Consider the following 20,488-nt stretch of genomic DNA (forward strand, 5'->3'; position numbering starts at 1 on the left):
TACCTCTACTTCTTTAATAGAAAAATAAATTTTATCAAGAATATTTCCTTCTACTATGCTTGGTTTCTTCCAATAAGTACACCAAAGAAAATCTTTATTGTCCATTCCTGAGGATCTTGACAAATATATCCTCAATTTTCCTATATTAGCAATCTTTCAATTATTGTCACCCATATTGAACCTTCTAGGACATATGGAACCTCTTCCTTCCTAATAATTTGGACCCTTCATCAAATTCAGCAGTGAAACCTACAAGAAAATCATAAATTCAATCTTTTTAATAAGATTCTTCAAAATTGCAGCATCTTTTGTGCACTTAGAGTCAATGCATTAACAATGTCAAGTTCTTGGCAGAGGCTCTATAATAGATTTGCAAACTTGGTAACAAAAAGCATTCTGATATTTCTCATCCTGATTTTAGGCAATGGGGCCTACAACCACATCTAGGGGGCAGGAGCATATTAATTATGGGTTTTGTGGTTGGAGTGCAATGCTCGAATCTTCACAAATTGCTACTTTTCTCCTTCTATTCTTGGGATAGAATGACTTTTTTCGCTTCATTATGGGCCAAGGTTTATAGGTGGTAGCGATGTCCAGTCACCTTTGTTAGAAAGTGTTATGCTCCCTGATTAAGAATCGAGTCACCGGACGGTTAACAACAAAGTCGTCTTCTAATAAAGCGTAAAAACCCTTATTCTTATTGTGAGAGCGACCTATTTTGTGAAAATAAATTACAGTTCATCAAAGGGAGCTGCTATCTTGGATCTCGTTAAAAAGAGCTTCAATCTTATAGTTTAAAATAATATTCTAACTTATCTTTATTAATATCAAGTATACTTCTTTATATAAAGCTTACAATTCTTATTTAGGAATGTTTATCTAATTTGGAATCTAAATCTAATTAGTAATACTTTACTAAAATATTAGAAAATATAGATTATTTAGAAATCTAATACTAATTAGAATTCTGACTATTTACAAATCTAATACTATTTAGGATTCCAACTATTTAGAAATCTAAATCTAATTAAGATTGCAAATTTAATTGAACGTCAATTTCTTATTCTTACTGCACTTTCTATATTTGCATCCATAACATTATTTTCCCCTAGTTTTCAAGCTTGCTATCAAGCTTGCATTGTGGATATGGCTGCCTTATTGGTCTTTTCCTGATGCTCAGGATTAGTGTCACGTTCAATTTCGAGCCTTAACAGTTGTTTACATTGATGATCCGAAACAAACGGCTCATCGTAGTTATAACATAACCCCTTCAATCTCCTTTTTGTCATCTCTGTCCTTATTAATTTCTTTTTAAATGGAGAGAAAGTGTTATCAGATTGTGTCGTAAAGTTGTTACCTTGTGGTGTTTTCTGAACTCAATTGTTAGGCTTGGTAACAAACTGAAAGCTCTATTCATACTCATTGCGTGCATAAGAGTGGTGGGTAATTGTATCTCGACTTCCAACCTGATTGAATCTACAGAAACCGGCAGTAAACATGTCAACTTGCTGGTCTTGCAATACTTTATGGGCACGGGTCAAGAGTTTCTAAAACTGCCGTATAAAGTCCTCCACTGTGACTATTTGTTTTAAGTTGATTAGCTCACATAATTAATTGTTCTATAGGGGTAGACCAAACCGTAACGTGTAGAGTTCAATGAACTGGCCCAATGACATCCATGACTCCTCTTGTTGCAATTTGTAATACCAAAGTTGAGCATCGCCTAACAAGTGGAAGACTATCAATCCAACCTTGTTGTTGTTAGTCATTTTTTAATTAATAAAAAATTGTTCGCAACGATGGAACCAAGCCAACGGATCGTCCGATCCATTGTAGGTGGGAAAATTAAGTTTTGTATAACGAGTAATTCATCCGTTGTTATGGAAACTGATGTTGGATTCCTCACGCCCTACTTTAGTGTGCCGCTTTTTCCCTCCATTATTCTGATTTGAACTACAGTTGTCAGTTTCTATGCTATCAATTTTCTCTTTTTCTTGCACTTGGGCGATTCGGATGAGAAGAAGTTCTAATTGCTATGTGATTTGGTGCAAACTCTCTTTTGTTTTAGTTTCAGAAGCTGTCATCCGAAATTCTAGATTCTGCAACTCTTCTCGTAAACTTTGGTCACCCATGGTGCCTTATCTGATACCAAATTGTTATGTTCCCTTATTAAGGATCGAGTCACCGGGCAGTTAACAATAAAATCGTTCTCTAATAAAGGGTTAACACCCTTATTCTTATTACGAAAGCGACCTATTTTGTAAAAATAAATTACAGCTCATCAAAATGGGCTGCTACCTTGGATCTCGTTAAAAAAAGTTCCAATCTTATAGTTTAAAATAATATTTTGACTTATTTTTATTAATATCAAGCATACCCCTTTATATAGAGGTTGCAATTTTTATTTATAAATATGAATTTAATTTGAAATCTAAATCTAATTAAAAATACTCTACTATGATATTGAAAAATATATATTATTTAGTAATGTAATACTAATTAGAATTTCGACTATTTAGGAATATAATATTAATTAGGATTTCATACTCCAATATTTGCATCCATAACAAAAAAATATTGAAGTTCAGTTTTGAATAGAATTTTTTTGCTATGTTTATTTCTTTCTCCTGTTCTTCTTGGAGGTCTCAGACGATGTAATGCCTTCTTCACTTGTTCTTTGTCCTTATCCTCTTTATTAATAATACTTCTTTTTCAATCCGAAAAGATCCCTAATGATCTCAAAAGGAATTTATCTGTAAATGAATTTTGTTGAAATTAAGCCATGAACTTAAAAAATTGCAGATGGAATTCAATGCATCTTTGGTAGTATACTTTTAGTTTTTCTATAGGAATTTAGATGAAGAACTAGGAAAAAAAATATACAGGAGGAGAAGCTATCTTCCAGAAAAAGAGAAAACATGCAAGAATAAGAAAGAAAACAAATGAAGTGTTAATACAAGGTCGCCACCCACTCCTTCTGCAGTGTAGAAAGCGGAAACCCTAAAGCAACTGTGTAGTTAAATTCGAAGAGAAGCTAAATGGACACCCTAGTCAAATATGATTAACAAAATAAGGGCGTCAATCGAAAATTCTTGAACTAATTGGTAGTACATTTTCAATTTAGTAGTGTTTCGTGTTAAAACTGTACTAACTATAAAGTTGAGATTCAATAATCAAAATTCAACAATTTTGTTCAAAATTCATTTATTTCGAACACAATATTAAAAAATTGTCAACAGTTCTAAAATACGAGATTATTTTGGAGAAACAATATTGCTAGAACCAGTGTAATGTGAGCTTCAGAATATTCAGAGTTCCTCTAGATAGAACTCATTATTCTCCAACATGCTAGCAGCACATATGTGGAAACAAATAGTCTTTTTGAAGAATAGAGGCTCCAATTTGCAGCATTGAGCACACCATCCAATGGAAACAAACCCTTCACCTTCATGTTTCATATTTTTTTATTTTGTCAATATTACCATTTTCTCCACTTGCTAATTTGTTTATTGCATAGAAAAAAATTATAACTCGTACCTTCATGTCTGGCTGAGTATTGAAAAGACGTAACATAGCCAGCTCAGCTGATATAGTTTTACCACTTCCAGTTGGAGCTCCTAACAGGACATTATTGTCTGTGTGATACAGGACATGAAAAATCTGCCATATTTAAGCAGCACAGCAAATTCAAAATATGAGTTAAGAGCTGAACATCATGAAACACCATCCAAGCTTGGGACAATCAAACCTGAGTTTGTATAGGATTGAAATGGGAGAAGTTGTACAAGGATTCATAAACACCATTGCCGAATGAAGTCACAGGAAGAGGCTTTAGATCTAGAAGTTCTGTGTGCGAAGTGCAAGCCTGAATAAAGTAATAACTTTCTATTAGACAGAATCTTAACATGCAAAAGGTTTCATGAAAAAACTTGTTAATTGAATGCTCAAACAACCAAGGACTGAACTAGTCATTTTCCAAAAATGCTATTTGGGTAATACCTCTGGTAGTGCCAGGTTCTGGAAAGAAATGGTGTAAAAAGCCTCTGCATGCAACCAAGAATCAGAAACAGCCCGAATATAGTACTGTGGAGGATGTGGTTCAAATATTGGTACAGTGAAAGAAAGCTTCTGAGCTTCCCCTCTAGCCATCCTCTTGGTCAGTGTAAAAAGCTCCGAGTGATAAATGTAATCATTCTCAGAATCCTATTCAAAATAAGAACTTACAGTTCATAGGCATTACAAGTGAATAGAAGCAAAGAAAATAAGCAAGACAAAAAGCTACACTATCAAGATATGCAGGAACTAAATAATATGCCATATGATAGGTTACTTCCCACCTAAAAATTAATATTTTGAGAAATTGAGATTTAAAAAATAAATAAATAAAACTAGATTAAGAGGCTTGCTAAATTGGCACCTCAACTAAAATCCACCAACGCTGTGCAGCACCGTGGAAACGATCCTTCCATATGAAGTCTGGAGTTATAAGTAAATCTATCTGGCAATCACAATTTACTTTCATGAGCAACTTTGATTTGAAAGCAGGTTATGAACTTAAGTAGACATTTTAAGTTGTTATGTGAGAAGTTACCTTCAAAACAGTCCTGGTGATTGGACTTACAGTAGCTGACAAATGGATAGAAGGGAAATATCCTAAATATTGCTTAACCAACTTCCACCACAAAAGAGAAAAAGAAAGTTAAAAGAAACATTAAAGTCCATTGCCAAAAGAACTTCATTGAACGTTCTATTAAAAGAGACACACCCTTCCCCCGGGTGCATAACGAATCAGAGCTCCAATGTCTTTCTCCTCCATCTCCTGCAGGCGGTCTAAGTCAACCCCCCGTTCTTCAAGCTTTCTCATTATCTGACCAATTAAGATGCATTGTAACAAAAGGTTCAAGACAAAACCAGTTTGAATAATTAGTTAAAGACAGCATACAAGACTTACCTCAGCGGAAAGGTCTTTGTTAAATTGTCTAAGGGGATGCTGATGGGGCCAAATTTGACGATCTACAGCCTTGCAGTACTCCAACATGAACAAAGACATCTCGCACCAGCCTTTGCGCAAGCAAATTTCAAATAGAGCACGCATGATACGTGCCAAACTAGCACTTATATATGCAGCATCAGAGACCAACGAGAAGGTATCAATGGATCCGCGAGATATATACAGCTGCAAATTGTACAACCAGATATCAACTTCAAATATTAGCATCTCATTTACTTTAGACATAAAAAATAACATAACTTGTTCTGCAATTAAATACCTGAATAAGAATTGAAATTTTCCCATGTTTGTTTGACGGACCACCCTTGATTTCTAAAGGGCATGACGTGCGTGCGAGCATCTCAAGCTCATTCTGCTCCTCTTCTCGAACAACAATATTTTCAAATTCAGAAGAATGAGCAACCATTTCAATTACCTAATAGCAAATGCAACAAGAACATTTTATGGGATAATAGTGAACTTGATCACACAAGACGAGAAATTTTTTGGAAAGATCAAAACTTAAACATCCAACTGATGACTAGAATTCATCATATCAAAACTGACAGGCTAAGACATCCTTTCCTATGTTCAAAGCCATTATGTTATAGCAAAAACCAAGTATGAACTGGTGGAAAAACGACATTCGATGTTGATAAGAAATAACCTCACTGTCATTCATATGCCGTCTCAACATTTCATTGTAAGTTTCAACAGTAGAATATTGAATATAAAAGTGACTTGCAATCCGACCCAACTCTGTACAGTAAAAGTTTCCACTTTTCTCATCAAACCGCATCATTTTGGCTTTGTCTAGAGCACGTGCAGCATCAGTTACAAGAGCTCTTTGCTTTGAACCCAAAGTTGGATCAGCAATTATCTGCCAGGCATAACAATAAATATGCATAAGCACAATTATTACAAATATAATAAGAGAAGCTCCGGCAACCAGCACTGGCCAATATATAACAACATATCAGCGAAGGCAAAGATTTAACATTGAAACGGTCCAGATTGCATGGTGCCTGAAGTTATTAACACAAAGGAGAATAACTGAAATTCCTTTTTTTATAGAAAAATAAGTATATTAGGAAGAGAAAGAAAGTACATAAATGGAGAATAAGACATCCTCCTCAAAACTTCAACTAGAACAAACGAAAAAAAAAAAAGAAAACTTAAAATAAAAAAAACCAAGCAGAGGAGTGAAGACTTCTATTACATTTTATTTGGTTCAATTTTATTTCATTCCCACATAATTCCTAACTCTTATTTTTTATATTACTCTTAAGGTATAGGATTAGAATATATTTTACGTTTGATCTCACCCCTTGTCCCCACTAATATAAAGATTAGGTAGGAATTATTTGGAAATCAAATGAAAATTAACCAAACACAACTTTAGTACTATTGTTGAAATAATGTTTTATTTTTGCATTCTTCAATGGCAAGCTGCTTGATTCAGAATCCTCATTTTTCATAACTGGGAAAAAGGTGTAGATTCATTGTCAATGGGTGCCCTATGTGTCTGCAAACGAGTGAATCCCCTAACCATTTCCTTTTGGCATGTGGAGAGAAGGGTATGATACTCGCATCTCCTTTAAGTTTTCATGGGCGGTTACTGCTAGTGGTTCAATGGTTGATGAATTATGGTGTGGGTGACAATAGAGCTCACAAAACAAAGTAGAAGCTTATATCCCCCATTTTGATGGCTACCATTTGGATCAAGAGGGTTTTTATGGCGTTATCTCTCCTTCTGCTAGTTGTTGATTCTAGACTTTGAGCATTTTCTTTAATGGTCAGCCACTCTATATTAGAGAGGATTTAGGGAGCCTTAAAATATTTTCCTCTCTTTTGATTATATGTAAATTTTTTCTTGTATAGAGTAGCATACCTTAGTATCCTATTTATAATATTTCTCTTTTTTCTTCTACAAAAATATAAAGTACAAAAGAGAAAACAAAAACACCCTTAGGATATAGTAGAAACCTAATCCCTTTGCAAAGTAGATAATGGCATTCACCATAGGAAACAGTGGGCCTACATCCAAAGAGAAGCAAAGAAGATCATCCTATTCCAAACAGTGAGTTTTTTTCAGGAGTATCCAAATTCTAGATGCCTCCCCCATCGGTCATGAGGAGGTAAAGTTTAGAGATTGAGAAAACACCACCAGGTCTTTATATATTGGATTCTGACAAGGCCTACAATAAAGTGAATTGGGGTTGTAGAAAATCATAGAAGGGAATTTGGTTTAATTTCTGTTTGCCTAGTGGGAGGAATCATCAAATGGTTAAGGTGTGTTTGGTAACCATATATTGTTATTCCGTTCCCCCGTAAAACTGTTAGAAATTGGTTGTATTCATTTCCTATAAATAAACACCTCCTGGTGAAGGAAATAAGACAAGTAGAAGAGAATTTTTTCACTCTCAAAACTTCATGGTATCAGAGCAATTCTTATCCAGGAGCTTCATCCCGACTGAGCCGAAGTCACAGATGGCCACAGGTGAGCTACCGTCTTCTCCACCCGAAGTTTTCTCGGGTTCCTATCTTCCCGCACCCATCAACCATGGTTTGATTGAACAGTCTTCGTCATTCATTACCGGACACAAACTAAATGGCAACAACTATCTCCAGTGGTCATCATCGGTGCTGCTGTTCATCCGAGACAAGAGCCGAGATGAATACCTCACCGGCGATATCATACCTCCACCTGCTAAATGCTTATGGCAATTTTTCCTTACAAGCTAACTCTTTGTGGCACATATAAGAGCAAGTCCAATTTGCAACAAAATAGGTGGCATTCCAAAATGAATATTTTGCCTCTTAAAGGAGCCCTCCGAAAGTGACTCTAGCTTTTATAAGAGGCCATTCCCCTTTCTTAGATTAAGTGTGGTGTATGCTATAAAGCTGCACAAACTCAAAGTTGCCTTCTTTTGCATTGTGATATGGCTTTGAAGCCTTGGTCGTAACTATTTGACATTTTTTGTGTCTTAGTTGTTCTTCATCATCTTGAGGGGTTTATTACCTTTTCTTTTGTGATTTTGGCTAAAGGAAATAAAGCAAAGCACTTTCTAGGGGAGCTATATTCGCCAGTTCGTGTGTGATTTGACTGGAAAGAAATGTCAAGATTTTAGGAAATATTCTTTCCAATTTAACCCCTCTGGGATAGGATGTCTATTTTGGCATCTCTTGGACCAAAATTCATGGTTACTTTTTAACATTATTTTTCAAAAATAAAAATAAAAATAAAAATGAAGTTTTTATCAAAGATAGAGTGTAAAACATAATAAAGAGAATCAGATATCATCTTAGGACCTTCTTATGAAATGCTCCAAAACAAAATATAATTATAACCATACCCAACCAAAATCAGTTCATAACTGCCTCACAACTCCTATATAACTCTGATATAGACATACCACGAGATTTTCCATGAGCTTTCACCCATAAAGAGGCTCGAAATGCCATCCTATCTAGCAAAACTTGGTTGTGAGAGATTAAGGTCTCCAAGAATTATTTGATTTCAAGATGAACAATCTCAACAATTCATACAGGAGGGAAGAGGGGAGAGTTGGCAGCAGTACGGCTGGAGGAGTCAATTGGAAAGAAACCCTTCACCTTGTTATTGAGTAATGCTGAAGCAGAATGGCTCTCACAATGTATCAAAATGGTGCTGTGAAAAGGGATACTACACACACCAATTGCATCGAGAAAGAAACAGCACCAATTGGGCACACCTAAAAGTGGAGCACATCATGCGGAGCACCGGTGCCAGAGTTTGGTTAGCCCAATTCAATTTTTAAAAACGCTAACATCAAGCCGCACAATCAGAAGTGTTGCAAAACAAAATGCGAGATTGGGAGACGATGAGATGGAGATATGAAACGGCTACCACGATACTCTCCAAATATTACTGCTGATCTGGCAGGAAGCAAAAGAGTAAGGTCCACGTACAATAAGGAAAAGAAAACTTATAGAGAGGTCTATGCAAATAAGCAAGATTTGCAAATCAGGCCACAAAAGAAAAATGGGCCTCAAAACAATAGGCTGCCATGTTTGGAGAAGACTGTGAAGGGAGGAGAAGATCGGAAGATATTGAAGCCCAAACCTGCAAACCTGGATAAGTAGAGCGAATCCAGCCTTTTCTGCAGAATGAATCAAGCCAAAAACCGGGCCCAGATGGCGCTTGGTAACCGAATAGAACAACCAAACGAGAGATCCACAATTCCGGGGAATGGACCAAAATGACCATATGAGAATTACCATACAGCAGCAGCTTAAATCAATCATCCTCCCAGGGAAAAATCACGCTGATGACCTGGTTTTTACTGCAAATGAGACTGGAAAAAAAGACACACCAAAGCCTTAATAAGAGATTGGATAAAAGATTAGATATTAGAAATTTTGAGATTAGGAAAGGAAGCAGAAAATTAGCCCACCACCTTCAAAGAGGAGGAAGAAGATAACACAAATGCCGAGCAGAGAGAAGAGCAAGTTGGTGACAACCAACTTTCTAATTCCTCTTATTATTCCCTGTCCATTGCTGATGAAGGGAGTGAAGAAATAAAACCGGAAGAGAAGACGCAAGAAAACATAGAGGAAATGTGGGAAGGACTACAATTAATGTTCACTGTTCAAGAAGAAAATGAGTCAGCGTATTCAAGGCAGCTAGTTAACGGGTATATCGTTAATGTTGAGGAAAAGAAGGATAGAGGCACTGATAAAACTCGAGGACTAGAGAACATATTGGAGAATCGCTTAAACACTAAGGCAAAAATGCAGAAGTCTTCGGGTAACGATACATTCCCTTCATTAATCTCTAACCATCTTTTTCAGGTCATTACAGGGATGAAGGAGAGTAGTGGTTTACCAAGTGAAGGTATCCTACCCATTCCCACTTGAAATTATAATGCAAGAGGCCAACTTGAGCTAAGAAAGATGGAGGAAATAAAGGGAAGGGACATAGCCATAATGATAAATCTAGGTCAGGGAAATCCTGACGTAATGACCAACTTGAACTTGAATTTGGTTGGTAAAGGAGGGGAAAAGGTTAAGCTAATAGTAACCCCTAGGACTTTGTTCGTAGAAACAAAAGAAGAGGAAAAAGAGAGGAGAAAAGGAAACATGAGGAGTGGTCTGTAGAGTTATGTGAAGCAAGGGCGACTTAGGTGAAAAATAAAAATGATTAGCTGGAACATTAATGTGATTGGGAGTGTGCTAAAAAAGAAACAAGTAAAAGAGGGTTCAGGAAGAGCCACCCAGGATATGGTAATGCTGCAAGAAACTAAAATTGCAAAGTTAACACCATTCTATTCTGAAGTGTGTGGGAGAGTAGATTTAAGGAATGGGCAATCCTTCCATCTAGTGGGCCAGTGGGGGGGATGCTAGTAATCTGGGACACCTGGTTTGCAAAAAAAGTGGAAATAATTGAAGAAGAATTTACCTTTGATGGTGTTATTAAATGTTAAGGGGAAAGGTAAATGTTGGCTTACAAATGTGTTGCCCCAACAAGGTACAGATTTCGATCAAATTTTTATGAAGAATTATACTCATTATCTGGTTTATGTGGTCAGTCATGGTGCATTGGAGGATATCTAAATGCTTGTAGATTCCCGTTAAGAGAAATTAGGAAGCAATAGGCTCACCACAACTATCCACAGATTCAATGAATTTATCGAGGATGTGAATTAAGAGATCTCCCTCTAGCTATTGGACAATTTACGTGTCCGTGAACCGCCAAGGTACTCTTTCTTTCCGGTTGGACTGATTTCTAATCACTACGTGCTGGGAAGATAGTTTCCCTGATCTAGTCCAGGGATTGTTCCCACATCCTGTGTCAGATCACTTTCCTATCTGACTGGAATCTCAGTGCATCCGATGGGGCCCTACCCATTTCTGCTTTGATAATATGTGGCTTCAAGATCATACCTTCAAGGATGTGGTTAGGGAACATTAGGAGAAAAAAGGGGATACAATCTAGAGATGGCCTTCCATCAACTTTTGTGTATACTAGAGCTGCTTGCTATAAAAGTATTCACTCTGCCTCACAAAACTAGGTTCTTATGGAACAAGTCATAACCATTTACCCAATACCGACAAATTTTTTATACAAGATTTCCAGTACCCAAGCAGCCAAAAGTTTGGGACGAACAGCACACTTCCTAATTACTCTATCTTTATTGCATAAAGATTAACCTGCTCTCCCCTAAGGGTTACTAGACCATTTCACTTTTCCATTCTTCTACTTTTTTTTTGAGAGGATATTTAATTCTCTGCTCCTTTTTCTTCTCTTTCTCTCTTCTTAATATAATTCTTTTTCTATCGAATGGACAAAAAAAACAAAAGAACAAGAACAGGATAACATACCTCATCCCAACCAATTCCATACGCCAAAGGATTTAACCTCATCCTGATAAAGAGATAGGTATAACCAAGCCAAGCACAAGCTTCCTTCACATTGGTCACAGTACCCAAGGCCACCTCTGCATTTAAATTATCTTTCAAGGAGCTAATGAACTGCAAACAGACAGCATTTAATGAGTGACCACAACTTTTCATCAGAAGTTTTTAAAGAGAAAAAAAAAATCAAACAATGAACATATGCACATATTTTAGTATCACATAGCAAAACTAACACAAAATTTACTTCATTTTAATCTAATCGCGAACTTCAAAAATTTCTTTTCACATTCAAAATTGCTTAGAAAATTTATCCCGATGATGCTTTCGTTTGGTCCATTAAAGCTTGAAGTTGCTCTTCTTGGCTTGATATGATAGGAAAGCAGGAGATTCTACCAGTTCTGTGTTATTCTTCTGCTATGCTTCCTTTTTGACATTTTCATTGGAATTCTATTCTTTTTTTCCTTTATTTTAACCATAAAACCTAAACAAAGCATATGAATAATTAGGATTAACAAAGAAAGTTAATAATTGGTTTACGGAAAAAGAAATTTATACTATGAATAATCCATGTAAAACAAAGTACTACATAATCCAAGAAAACTTTATATATTTGATACTTGGGTAAGATGACTACTTAACTCCTTTTTTAAATACAAAGTGTGAATTGTATTGATAAGGCACCAAGGGGGTGCCATTCATGTACCACTTTACTCTTAATATATTTAAAACATATGCGTAGGGTGTACATGATTATTTTACCCTTAATATATTTTAAAATATGTTGAAATAATAAAATTTTCAAAAAAAAAATTTAATTTTAAATAGTACAGATTTTTAGATATAATGTTATTTTCAAAAAAAGATGGGACAATAATATTTACGGCTTGGGTGTGCTGGTGTGCTGAGTTGTCTAAAAGAAAACTCCAGGAGGATGTCTTATTCTCTGATTCTGAATTTACACCATTTTTCTATTAACATTTCTTTTTCTACCTATATATATATATACATCAAACATAAAGTTTTAAGCCAGTGAAGTCTATCGAACTAGGAGTACCTGACTTTCTATGGGGAGTTGACTTGTTAGGAGTCGTAGATAATATGCCAGTTTGTCATGTGAAGTGATTATGATGCCTTCGCCACTTTTGTCAAACTGAGGTCTCCCAGCCCTTCCAAAGATCTTAAAGAGAGAAATCACACTACTTAAAATGGATTTTGGCAGTAAAAAACATGTTTTCAAAAGAAAACTCTCTTACCTGCATGACATCCAGCATGCCAAGGTCCCGCCACCCACCAGCCTTCGGATCATATAACTGGGTTCCCTGAAGGACAATTCAGAACCAAATATTGGAAAAAAGAAAAAATGAGCACAAAACCAAACCTACCAAGAAATTACTTAATGAAAGTAAAATGATTTGAGTTTTATTTAAAAAGTCCCTTGAATTCAACTTCTGGAGGGATGATTGCCTACAATTACAGCCAACACAATAAAGAAAGCTCACATGCGGCAAAGTTAAACACCAATGGATATATATGAATAATGTACCTACTATGCACAAACCCTAATCACAACACTGTGAGCAGAGAGATGATTGTGTACAATTACAGCCAACCCACCAAAGAAAGTTGAAAATGTGGCAAAGTTAAACACTAATGGATATATATATATATATGAATAATGTATCTACTATGGACAAACCTTAATCACAACAGTGTGAGCCGGCAGATTCACACCCCAAGCAAGAGTTGCTGTACAAACAAGCACCTAAAACAACAAACATAAGCTTAGAAAATGTACACACCTTTTTTCAGAGAAGGAAGAAATTATTAAGAGTGAAAGAAATATAAACAAGCGTAAATAAGATATACTCACACAAAAAGAAAGAAAATCTACCAATATTGGCCAAGAAGTGCTAAAAGCTAAGTGAAAGGTTGTACCTTCAAGAGTCCATCAGAGAAAAGTCGTTCAGTAAGCCCTCTATCGGCCCGCAACATCCCAGCATGATGAACACCAATGCCCATTTCAAACAGTTCGACAAGATCTTTATTTCTAGACTTTACGACTTCCCTCTAAAATTCATTCAACTGAGTCCATGAGATAAAGCTTGATAAATGAATAATTATTACATGATCTACACAATTAAGCTTTTTGCTTCTTGCCTTGGTTAAAGCAAACTGTGGATGGTTATCAGTCCTAAAAAGCTCCAGATCCTCATGCTTGCGAGCAAGTTCAACCTGTGTAACATGATATAGGAAAGATGGAACAGTTAAGCACATGCACTAATTAGACTCAATATTTTGAGTAATTATACAATAAACAGAGGATAAAAGATTCTCCAACATAAGAAAAAGGAACAACAAAAAGAAAGTCAAAACTCCATATAAATGCAGCACAAGCCTTGAAAAATAACTGAAGAAACACCCCCAAAATATACCACATGCCTTTTACCAAAGAAGTCTCAGGAAAATTAATCAATCCCAAAGCAGTGGCTGGAGTTTTTTTTTTTTTTTTTTTTGAAAGAGAAGTATAGAAGAGTATTAATGACAGGTGCCAAGGGGGCACCGCTCATGTACAAAATTTACATATCAATAAGTATATCTACAATTGAAGCAAAATCTACGACTATCAATATCGTGCCCTAATATAGTAGCACCAAAATAGTGGAACCAATTGTCTTTTAAGGTATTGAAGTCAAGTTCTTTCCCATCAAAAGCACGTTTGTTTCTTTCCTTCCAAATGACCCAAAATATAGTGAGAAGAATGAGTTGGAAAAACTTATTTCTTTTACCGAGACCTTCCCAAGCATACTATTCACCGGAGACAGTGTTTGCCATGACCCAAGATAACCCCAATAGGCCAAGAACCATTGCCCAGAGTTTATGAGAGATTGGGCACCAAAGAAGAAGGTGGCTGCATGATTCCGGACACGATTTACAGAGGAAGCATCTGTTTGCAATGGGTATTCCTCTTTTCATTACTTTATCCGAAGTTAGGATTTTTTCCCTTGCTGCTTCCCATGCGAAAAAATATATCCTGAGTGGGGCACCCGATTTCCAGGTGATTTTGGCAGGGAATTTCTTTTGATTGCATTTTATCTGGCCATCCAGAAAATCATAAAATGAGCTGACAGAAAAGCGGTCATTGCTCTTGTATTTCCAGCGCAACTTATCTTCTTGATGTTTTAAATGAATGTGGTACAGTGTGAGAAGCAGGTTTTCGTATTCTTCAATTTCCCAATCATGTAAATTCCTCGTTACAGTGACATTCCAACTGTCAAGGCTGCCAGGAGTGACTGCATCTCTCACAAGGCCAATTTTGAAGCTAGAGATGGCATAAATTTGTAGAAATCTGTCCTTGAGAGAAACCGACCCGCACCATATGTCATTCCAAAATTGAACTTTGTTACTATTTCCAATTATCCAATCAGTACAATTTAGAAGAGCCGGGCTGATATTCATGATGTTCCTCCAGAGGCTTGTGCCATATTTATAGATATGTGAAAAGCCCCTTTGATCATCATCAAACCATTTACAATCTATAATTTTTTTCCATAAACCTTCTGTTTCATTCCAGTACCTCCAAATAAATTTCCCAATGAGAGCTTTGTTTAATTTGACAAGGGTTCTCAGTCCCAAACCATCATCCCACACTGGTTTTTTGACTTCATTCCTGTTGACAAGATTGTATTTTTTTCTTCCGTTATCCACATCACCCCATAAGAAGTTGCACTGAATTGTTTCTAATTTTTTCACAACCGTAGTTGAAATGTTGAGCACCGAAAGAAAATAAATAGGCAAGTTGGAGAGTGTCCTCTCGATGAGAATAAACATTCCTCCCTTGGATAAAAAAAAATTTTCCAGGTTAATCTGTTTTGCAGCATATCAATAATCAGGACCCATTTCTTCTTGTCATTATGTTTAGCTCCCAGTGGCACGCCAAGGTAAGTGATAAGCAGATTTGATATTCTGCAGTTTAATGCAGCATTGAGTGAGCTAATATCATCATCACCAGCACCCAAAATAACAACTTCAGACTTGTGTAGGTTGATTTTTAAACTAGAGACGGTCTGAAAACATCTTAGAATGCATCTCAAGAGAATAAGTGATCGAGTCTCTGGTTGGCAGAAGATAAGAGTGTCATCGGCGAAAAATAAGTGGGAGATCTCAATCATTCTATTTCGCTTACCAACAATAATACCCTTAAGCATTTGCAGATATTTTGCTTGCTCAATTAATTAAGGCCTCCATAACAATGATAAAAATGAGAGGGAAAAGTGGGTCACTCTGCCTTTAATCCTCTTGAAGCGGGCAAAAATGTTGAAGGTCCTCCATTACCCATTACCGCAAAGGTGGAGGTTGTGATACAAAATCTGATCCAGCTTCTCCATTTCTGGCCAAAACTCATTCTTCTAAACATGTTGTCAATAAAGTCCCAATGAACATGATTAAAAGCCTATTCCATGTCAAGCTTACACATAACACCCTTTTTGTTATTTCTAGTGGTATCATTGACAATCTCATTAACAATCAATATAACATCTGAAATATGTTGTCCGGGAACAAAAGCATGCTGACAGTCTAACATGACCCTAGGAGGGCTTTCCAATTGCTTGGGAAGCAACCATCAGATTTCACGTCAATTCATAAACAAAGCTGGGGAGAAGCCTGAACTAAAGAAACGGATTCGAGATTCGATGACAACACACAATCTCATGAACCCCAAGGATCCAGTTCGTGCAAATTTAGATCGGATAAGATGGATCATCAATGCCATCAAGACCGGGAAGCCTTATGGGCCACCAAGACAACCGACCCAAGAAAGCATCAACAACGAAGAGTTATGGACTTTCGGATTGATCTTCGAAGACGAAGGTAACGTGTCCGAAACAATGCACGGAGGGGAGATAATTGCGGGTGGGCGACCCAAGTCACCCGGCCCACCACCCGATCCGCTAGCCCCAACTTGTGGCATAGCGAGCCGTGCGCCCGAGAAGAACGTGCGGTCCATGCCGCATGCCCATGTGGGTGGACCAACCGAGGCCCATCAGGAAGACCCGAAGACCAGCCATCATCCCAAGACCCGATTCAGCAGACCCGCACCCGAGGGAGAAGAAATTGGACCAAAAGCCCGGCCCAGCAACAGCCACGGGCCTAGCCGAGGAGGAACCCGGGCGGGCCACGGACAAATGAGGCCCGAAGGCCATGCGTGCGGGCCCAGCCCAAGCCGCACGCGCACGTGTGGGCTTCCCTAACCCGCACCAGTGAGGTGTGTATGTGGTAAGTTTTGGACTTTTTTCCTCCACATGGCCCATGTGATTTTTCAACCCAAAATTCACATGATAATTATCACTTCATTATTTAATTATTATTATTTGAATTAAGAATTAATTATATAATATTTTACTCTTAGGATTATCCTAAACTATTATTTTATTATATTTTTAATCCTAATTATTTATCCTAATATTTTAATGTGATTTCCACATGTGTTTTACATGGAATTCACACGGGATAAACTTTACATTATTTTATTTATTACTTTATTCTAATTTTATCCCTTATGATATTTACTTAATTTATTTGGAATAAAATAATTATTTTATTATGTATTTATCCTATATTAAGATAGAATTTTATTTACAGTATTATGTTATTAAATTATTTCAAAATTTTGTACGTATCTAAATCGTCCGGAAAATGCTATAAATAAACATTTGCCCCTATAATGTAAACACAACCTTTGATAATCAATTTGAGAGAATTCTTGAGAGTTTCAGTTTTTCTTCTTTTAACATTTTTACTAAAATTAGCTTATTCAAGTTTTTTGGGAAATAAGAGTTTTCAGAAGTCTTGTTGAGCCAAGGAGCGAGGATCAACTTATCTGTAAATCCGTGATATTTTTCCTTTCCTTATTTATTTTTTCTAGTTTTTGTTTTTACTTTCTTTTTAAGATTATAGATTCAATTAGAGGGAGGAATTTATTTTAAATGGTTATAGTTTCGGTATTACATACGTTGAGTGGGTTTCAGAAGTTGATTTGATCATCTCCATACCCTCTCATGTCACAGTCACTGATTTTGCCAGAAACTTTAGAGAGTCGTTTAGCAAGAACTTTTGAAAGAAGTTTGTAGATACACCCAACAAGGCTAATTGGCCAAAAATCATTGATATGTTCAGGGTTGGTTTTTTTCAAAATCATAACCAGAAAAGTAGAGTTAAGAGATCTCACAAAGGTGCTGTGACAATGAAAGTCATTGAGGAATTCAGGGATATCACCTTTGATTACATCCCAGAAAGTTTGAAGGAACTTGACATTGAAACCGTCCGGACCGGGGGCTTTATCACCATCACATTCACAAAGACAGTCCAGAATTTCATTTTCGGTGAATTTATCCTCAAGTTGCTCTCTGTCCCATTCAGAGATGCTGTTAAAAGACAGATTATCTAGCTGCAGTCTGTGTTCATGCTATTCAGAGTATAAGTTCTGAAAATGGTCTTTTGCACCTTTCCTGAAAGCCTCATTTTCTTTAATTTTGTTATTTCCAATAGTCAGTTCTTCCACATAGTTGATACGTCTTCTGTGGTTTGCTAGCATATGGAAATACTTTGAATATCTGTCACCATCTTTAATCCATTTTTTTCTGACTATCTGTTTCCAAGATATGGCCTCCATGTGAAGTTTGTTGGAGAGCATTAACTTCATATTCTTTTTTTCTCTGTCTTCAGTAAATAGCAGCAAGTTTTCCTCTTTTCTGTCTAAATCATCAATTTCTATAAGAATATCACTGATGCCTTCTTCCTCTTTTCTGCCAGTCTCTTTAGCCCAGCTTTTGATTTCAGCTTTTAGGAGTTTTAGTTTTGTAGCAATTCTGAAACTAATCGTACCCTTTATAGACGACTTACACCATGTACCAGCAACCAATTTCCTGAAACTGTCCAGCACCAGCAATTTATTATCAATCCTGAAGGGAATAAAGCCCCATTGGATCCCTTCCGATGACAGAAGAAAGGGGAAGTGATCAGATGTTGGCCTAGAGAGAATTTTCTGGTTTAAGTTAGGGAGAACAGCGAGAAGATTGGTGGTGATGAGGAACTTGTCAATTCTTGAAGAAGAAAAATGCTCCCCCCCCAATTAAGGGAAGATCAATGAGTTCCAAACTGTCAAGGAGTATGCTGAATTCTTCAATGTCATTTGAACTCGTATAACCACTTGATCTTTCAGAACTTTTCAGAACCATATTGAAGTCACCCCTCACAATGCCCGTCACACCAGGAGTTCTTAATATGTGATAGTTCAGTTCCTAACATGTTGCGTTCCTCACTGTTGCCTCTCCAATAAACTCCAGAAAAATACCAATGATCTCCATTAAGTAAATTAGAGAAAAGACAGGACAGATTGGTCTCACCCAGAATTACATCGTTGCAATACACACGGTCCTTCCTCCACATTATCGGAATGCCACCAGCAGAACCCTTGGCTGGAAGAAAATTTCAACCAACATCATCCATTCTCCAGAGGCGGCCGATAATTTTCTCATTTATCGTATCCATCTTGGTTTCTTGAAGACAAATGACTGATGGTTTCCAGCGGTTAAGGCAGCCTTTAATGATTGTTCTTTTCCTTTGGTCATTTATGCCCCATACATTCCAAAAAAGAATTTTATCAATCATTTGGTAATCTGAATTTCATCCCCACCCTCTTTGTTCTTCTTGCTTTGCCCATCGTAATTAATAAAAGGCTGAAGTCTTTTGAATTCTTTTGGGCCACCACCTCTCTGCTTCTTTTTACTGTGCTCCAGTAACAATGGCTCATTATTGGTACTCCCCACTTCATTCGCCCACTCAACCAAAAACTCTCGTGCATCTATTTCTTGAGTAGGAAAAGAAGCACCGAAATGCTAACTGATGCAAAAGACGTTAAAAAACCAATCAGAGAAACGTTGGGAGTCAGACCTTAGATTGTCTCTGATGAGGGTGTCCAGAGCACGTATTATATCCGGTAGGGTTCTTTCATTTTTAAGTTGCGAATCTTTATCCAGAGTGTTCTCCTTGTCAATACCATGAACAACCATCTCAGCTCCCGTGATTGATCGTTGTTCCTCTTCCAAAATCGAGACTGATTTGCTAGACGAGGAAGAGGAAGTCCAAATATTGGAGCAGAAAGCTGAAGCAGCCATGTCTTTAAGTCGTTTTCAACAGAACTAGGAGCCAAGTTAGGGCATGAACTCGACTCGAGATTTTTGTTTCGGCTGAGATTTTTGTTTCGGTGGGACTTGGTTGCTTTTTCTTTTTCCTCCAGACCAACTCAACCTTCTTAGAGAACACCTTCGGACAGGACAATTTGCTTGTAACTTTACTTGACCCAGCTTGATTTGTCCATTTCTCTTTTTCCGCCAAGGTGTATTTGGGCCTTTTAGTTTGCCTTGAAGTCTCACGGTTAGAGGGTTTTTGGGCCATCAACAGGGTCGGTTCTCTTGCTGCCTTGGCGGCCTTTCCCCTGACAAATGGATAATTTTGAATTTCAAACTTCAGGACGTTAGGGGTCGAGTCGGGCCGATTCTTCTTCACCCAAGGAAGGATTTCTGATGGTGATGCAAGAATTGCCGCCTAAGAAGTCTCTGTTGTTAAGAGGAGAAAAATGCATGTTGTGATTACACTTTGGTCAGCATAAGATAATCGTGGCAGGTTTTCGACTTGACAAAGGCGAGGGTGAGTTGGTCTTCACAAAATCTCCTTTTTCTATGAAGGGGTTAACCATAGGGACCTCAACAAGTTCAAATATGGATTTCATGATGCGCCACCACCCACCAGCTTCATACCCGTCTGGAATGAAGATCCTTTTCTCGGAGTTTTCCTTCAGTTCTTAGAGTACAAGGAATCGACCTCTTCGGTTCCAGCCCAAGGCCAAAAAAAGATGGTGGAAACGGCCTTTGAAATTCTTCCCCAACGTTCGTCAACCTTTGTTCCAGTAAAAATCGCTCAAGGCATTCACAATCCAGGACACTTCCTCTTTACACATCGTAATGGGTACTCTAATGCCGCGACCATTTTCGATGATTCTGATAACATCAATCTTTTTTCCTTCACAGAGAATGTCGAAGG

At 37.1% G+C, this 20,488-nt stretch overlaps 1 protein-coding gene and 1 long non-coding RNA gene across 3 annotated transcripts in view; both read right to left on the reverse strand.

Moving 5' to 3' along the window:
* The window catches only part of LOC110811155 (U5 small nuclear ribonucleoprotein helicase), a 76,476-nt gene that overhangs the window by 47,854 nt on the left and 8,134 nt on the right, over positions 1-20,488 (reverse strand). For both annotated transcript variants that reach the window (XM_088211311.1, XM_088211310.1), the window contains exons 16-30: positions 13,547-13,621; positions 13,325-13,456; positions 13,086-13,151; positions 12,643-12,708; positions 12,444-12,566; positions 11,354-11,503; positions 5,658-5,870; positions 5,271-5,426; positions 4,952-5,176; positions 4,766-4,867; positions 4,592-4,672; positions 4,418-4,498; positions 4,000-4,203; positions 3,749-3,865; positions 3,538-3,660 (exon numbers count right to left, since the gene is read on the reverse strand). In XM_088211311.1, the coding sequence (XP_088067437.1) occupies positions 3,538-3,660; positions 3,749-3,865; positions 4,000-4,203; positions 4,418-4,498; positions 4,592-4,672; positions 4,766-4,867; positions 4,952-5,176; positions 5,271-5,426; positions 5,658-5,870; positions 11,354-11,503; positions 12,444-12,566; positions 12,643-12,708; positions 13,086-13,151; positions 13,325-13,456; positions 13,547-13,621 (1,914 nt within the window). The remainder of the gene's footprint in view (positions 1-3,537; positions 3,661-3,748; positions 3,866-3,999; positions 4,204-4,417; positions 4,499-4,591; positions 4,673-4,765; positions 4,868-4,951; positions 5,177-5,270; positions 5,427-5,657; positions 5,871-11,353; positions 11,504-12,443; positions 12,567-12,642; positions 12,709-13,085; positions 13,152-13,324; positions 13,457-13,546; positions 13,622-20,488) is intronic.
* LOC148239776 (uncharacterized) lies at positions 8,327-11,341 on the reverse strand. Its single transcript, XR_015816294.1, has 3 exons — positions 9,430-11,341; positions 9,096-9,327; positions 8,327-8,908 (listed from the first exon to the last, which is right to left on the reverse strand). It is a non-coding gene; the product is annotated as an uncharacterized LOC148239776 (long non-coding RNA).

This window comes from Carica papaya, chromosome 9 (genome assembly GCF_054855325.1).
Source record: "Carica papaya isolate Zhongbai chromosome 9, ASM5485532v1, whole genome shotgun sequence".
Classification (NCBI taxonomy): Eukaryota; Viridiplantae; Streptophyta; class Magnoliopsida; order Brassicales; family Caricaceae; genus Carica; species Carica papaya.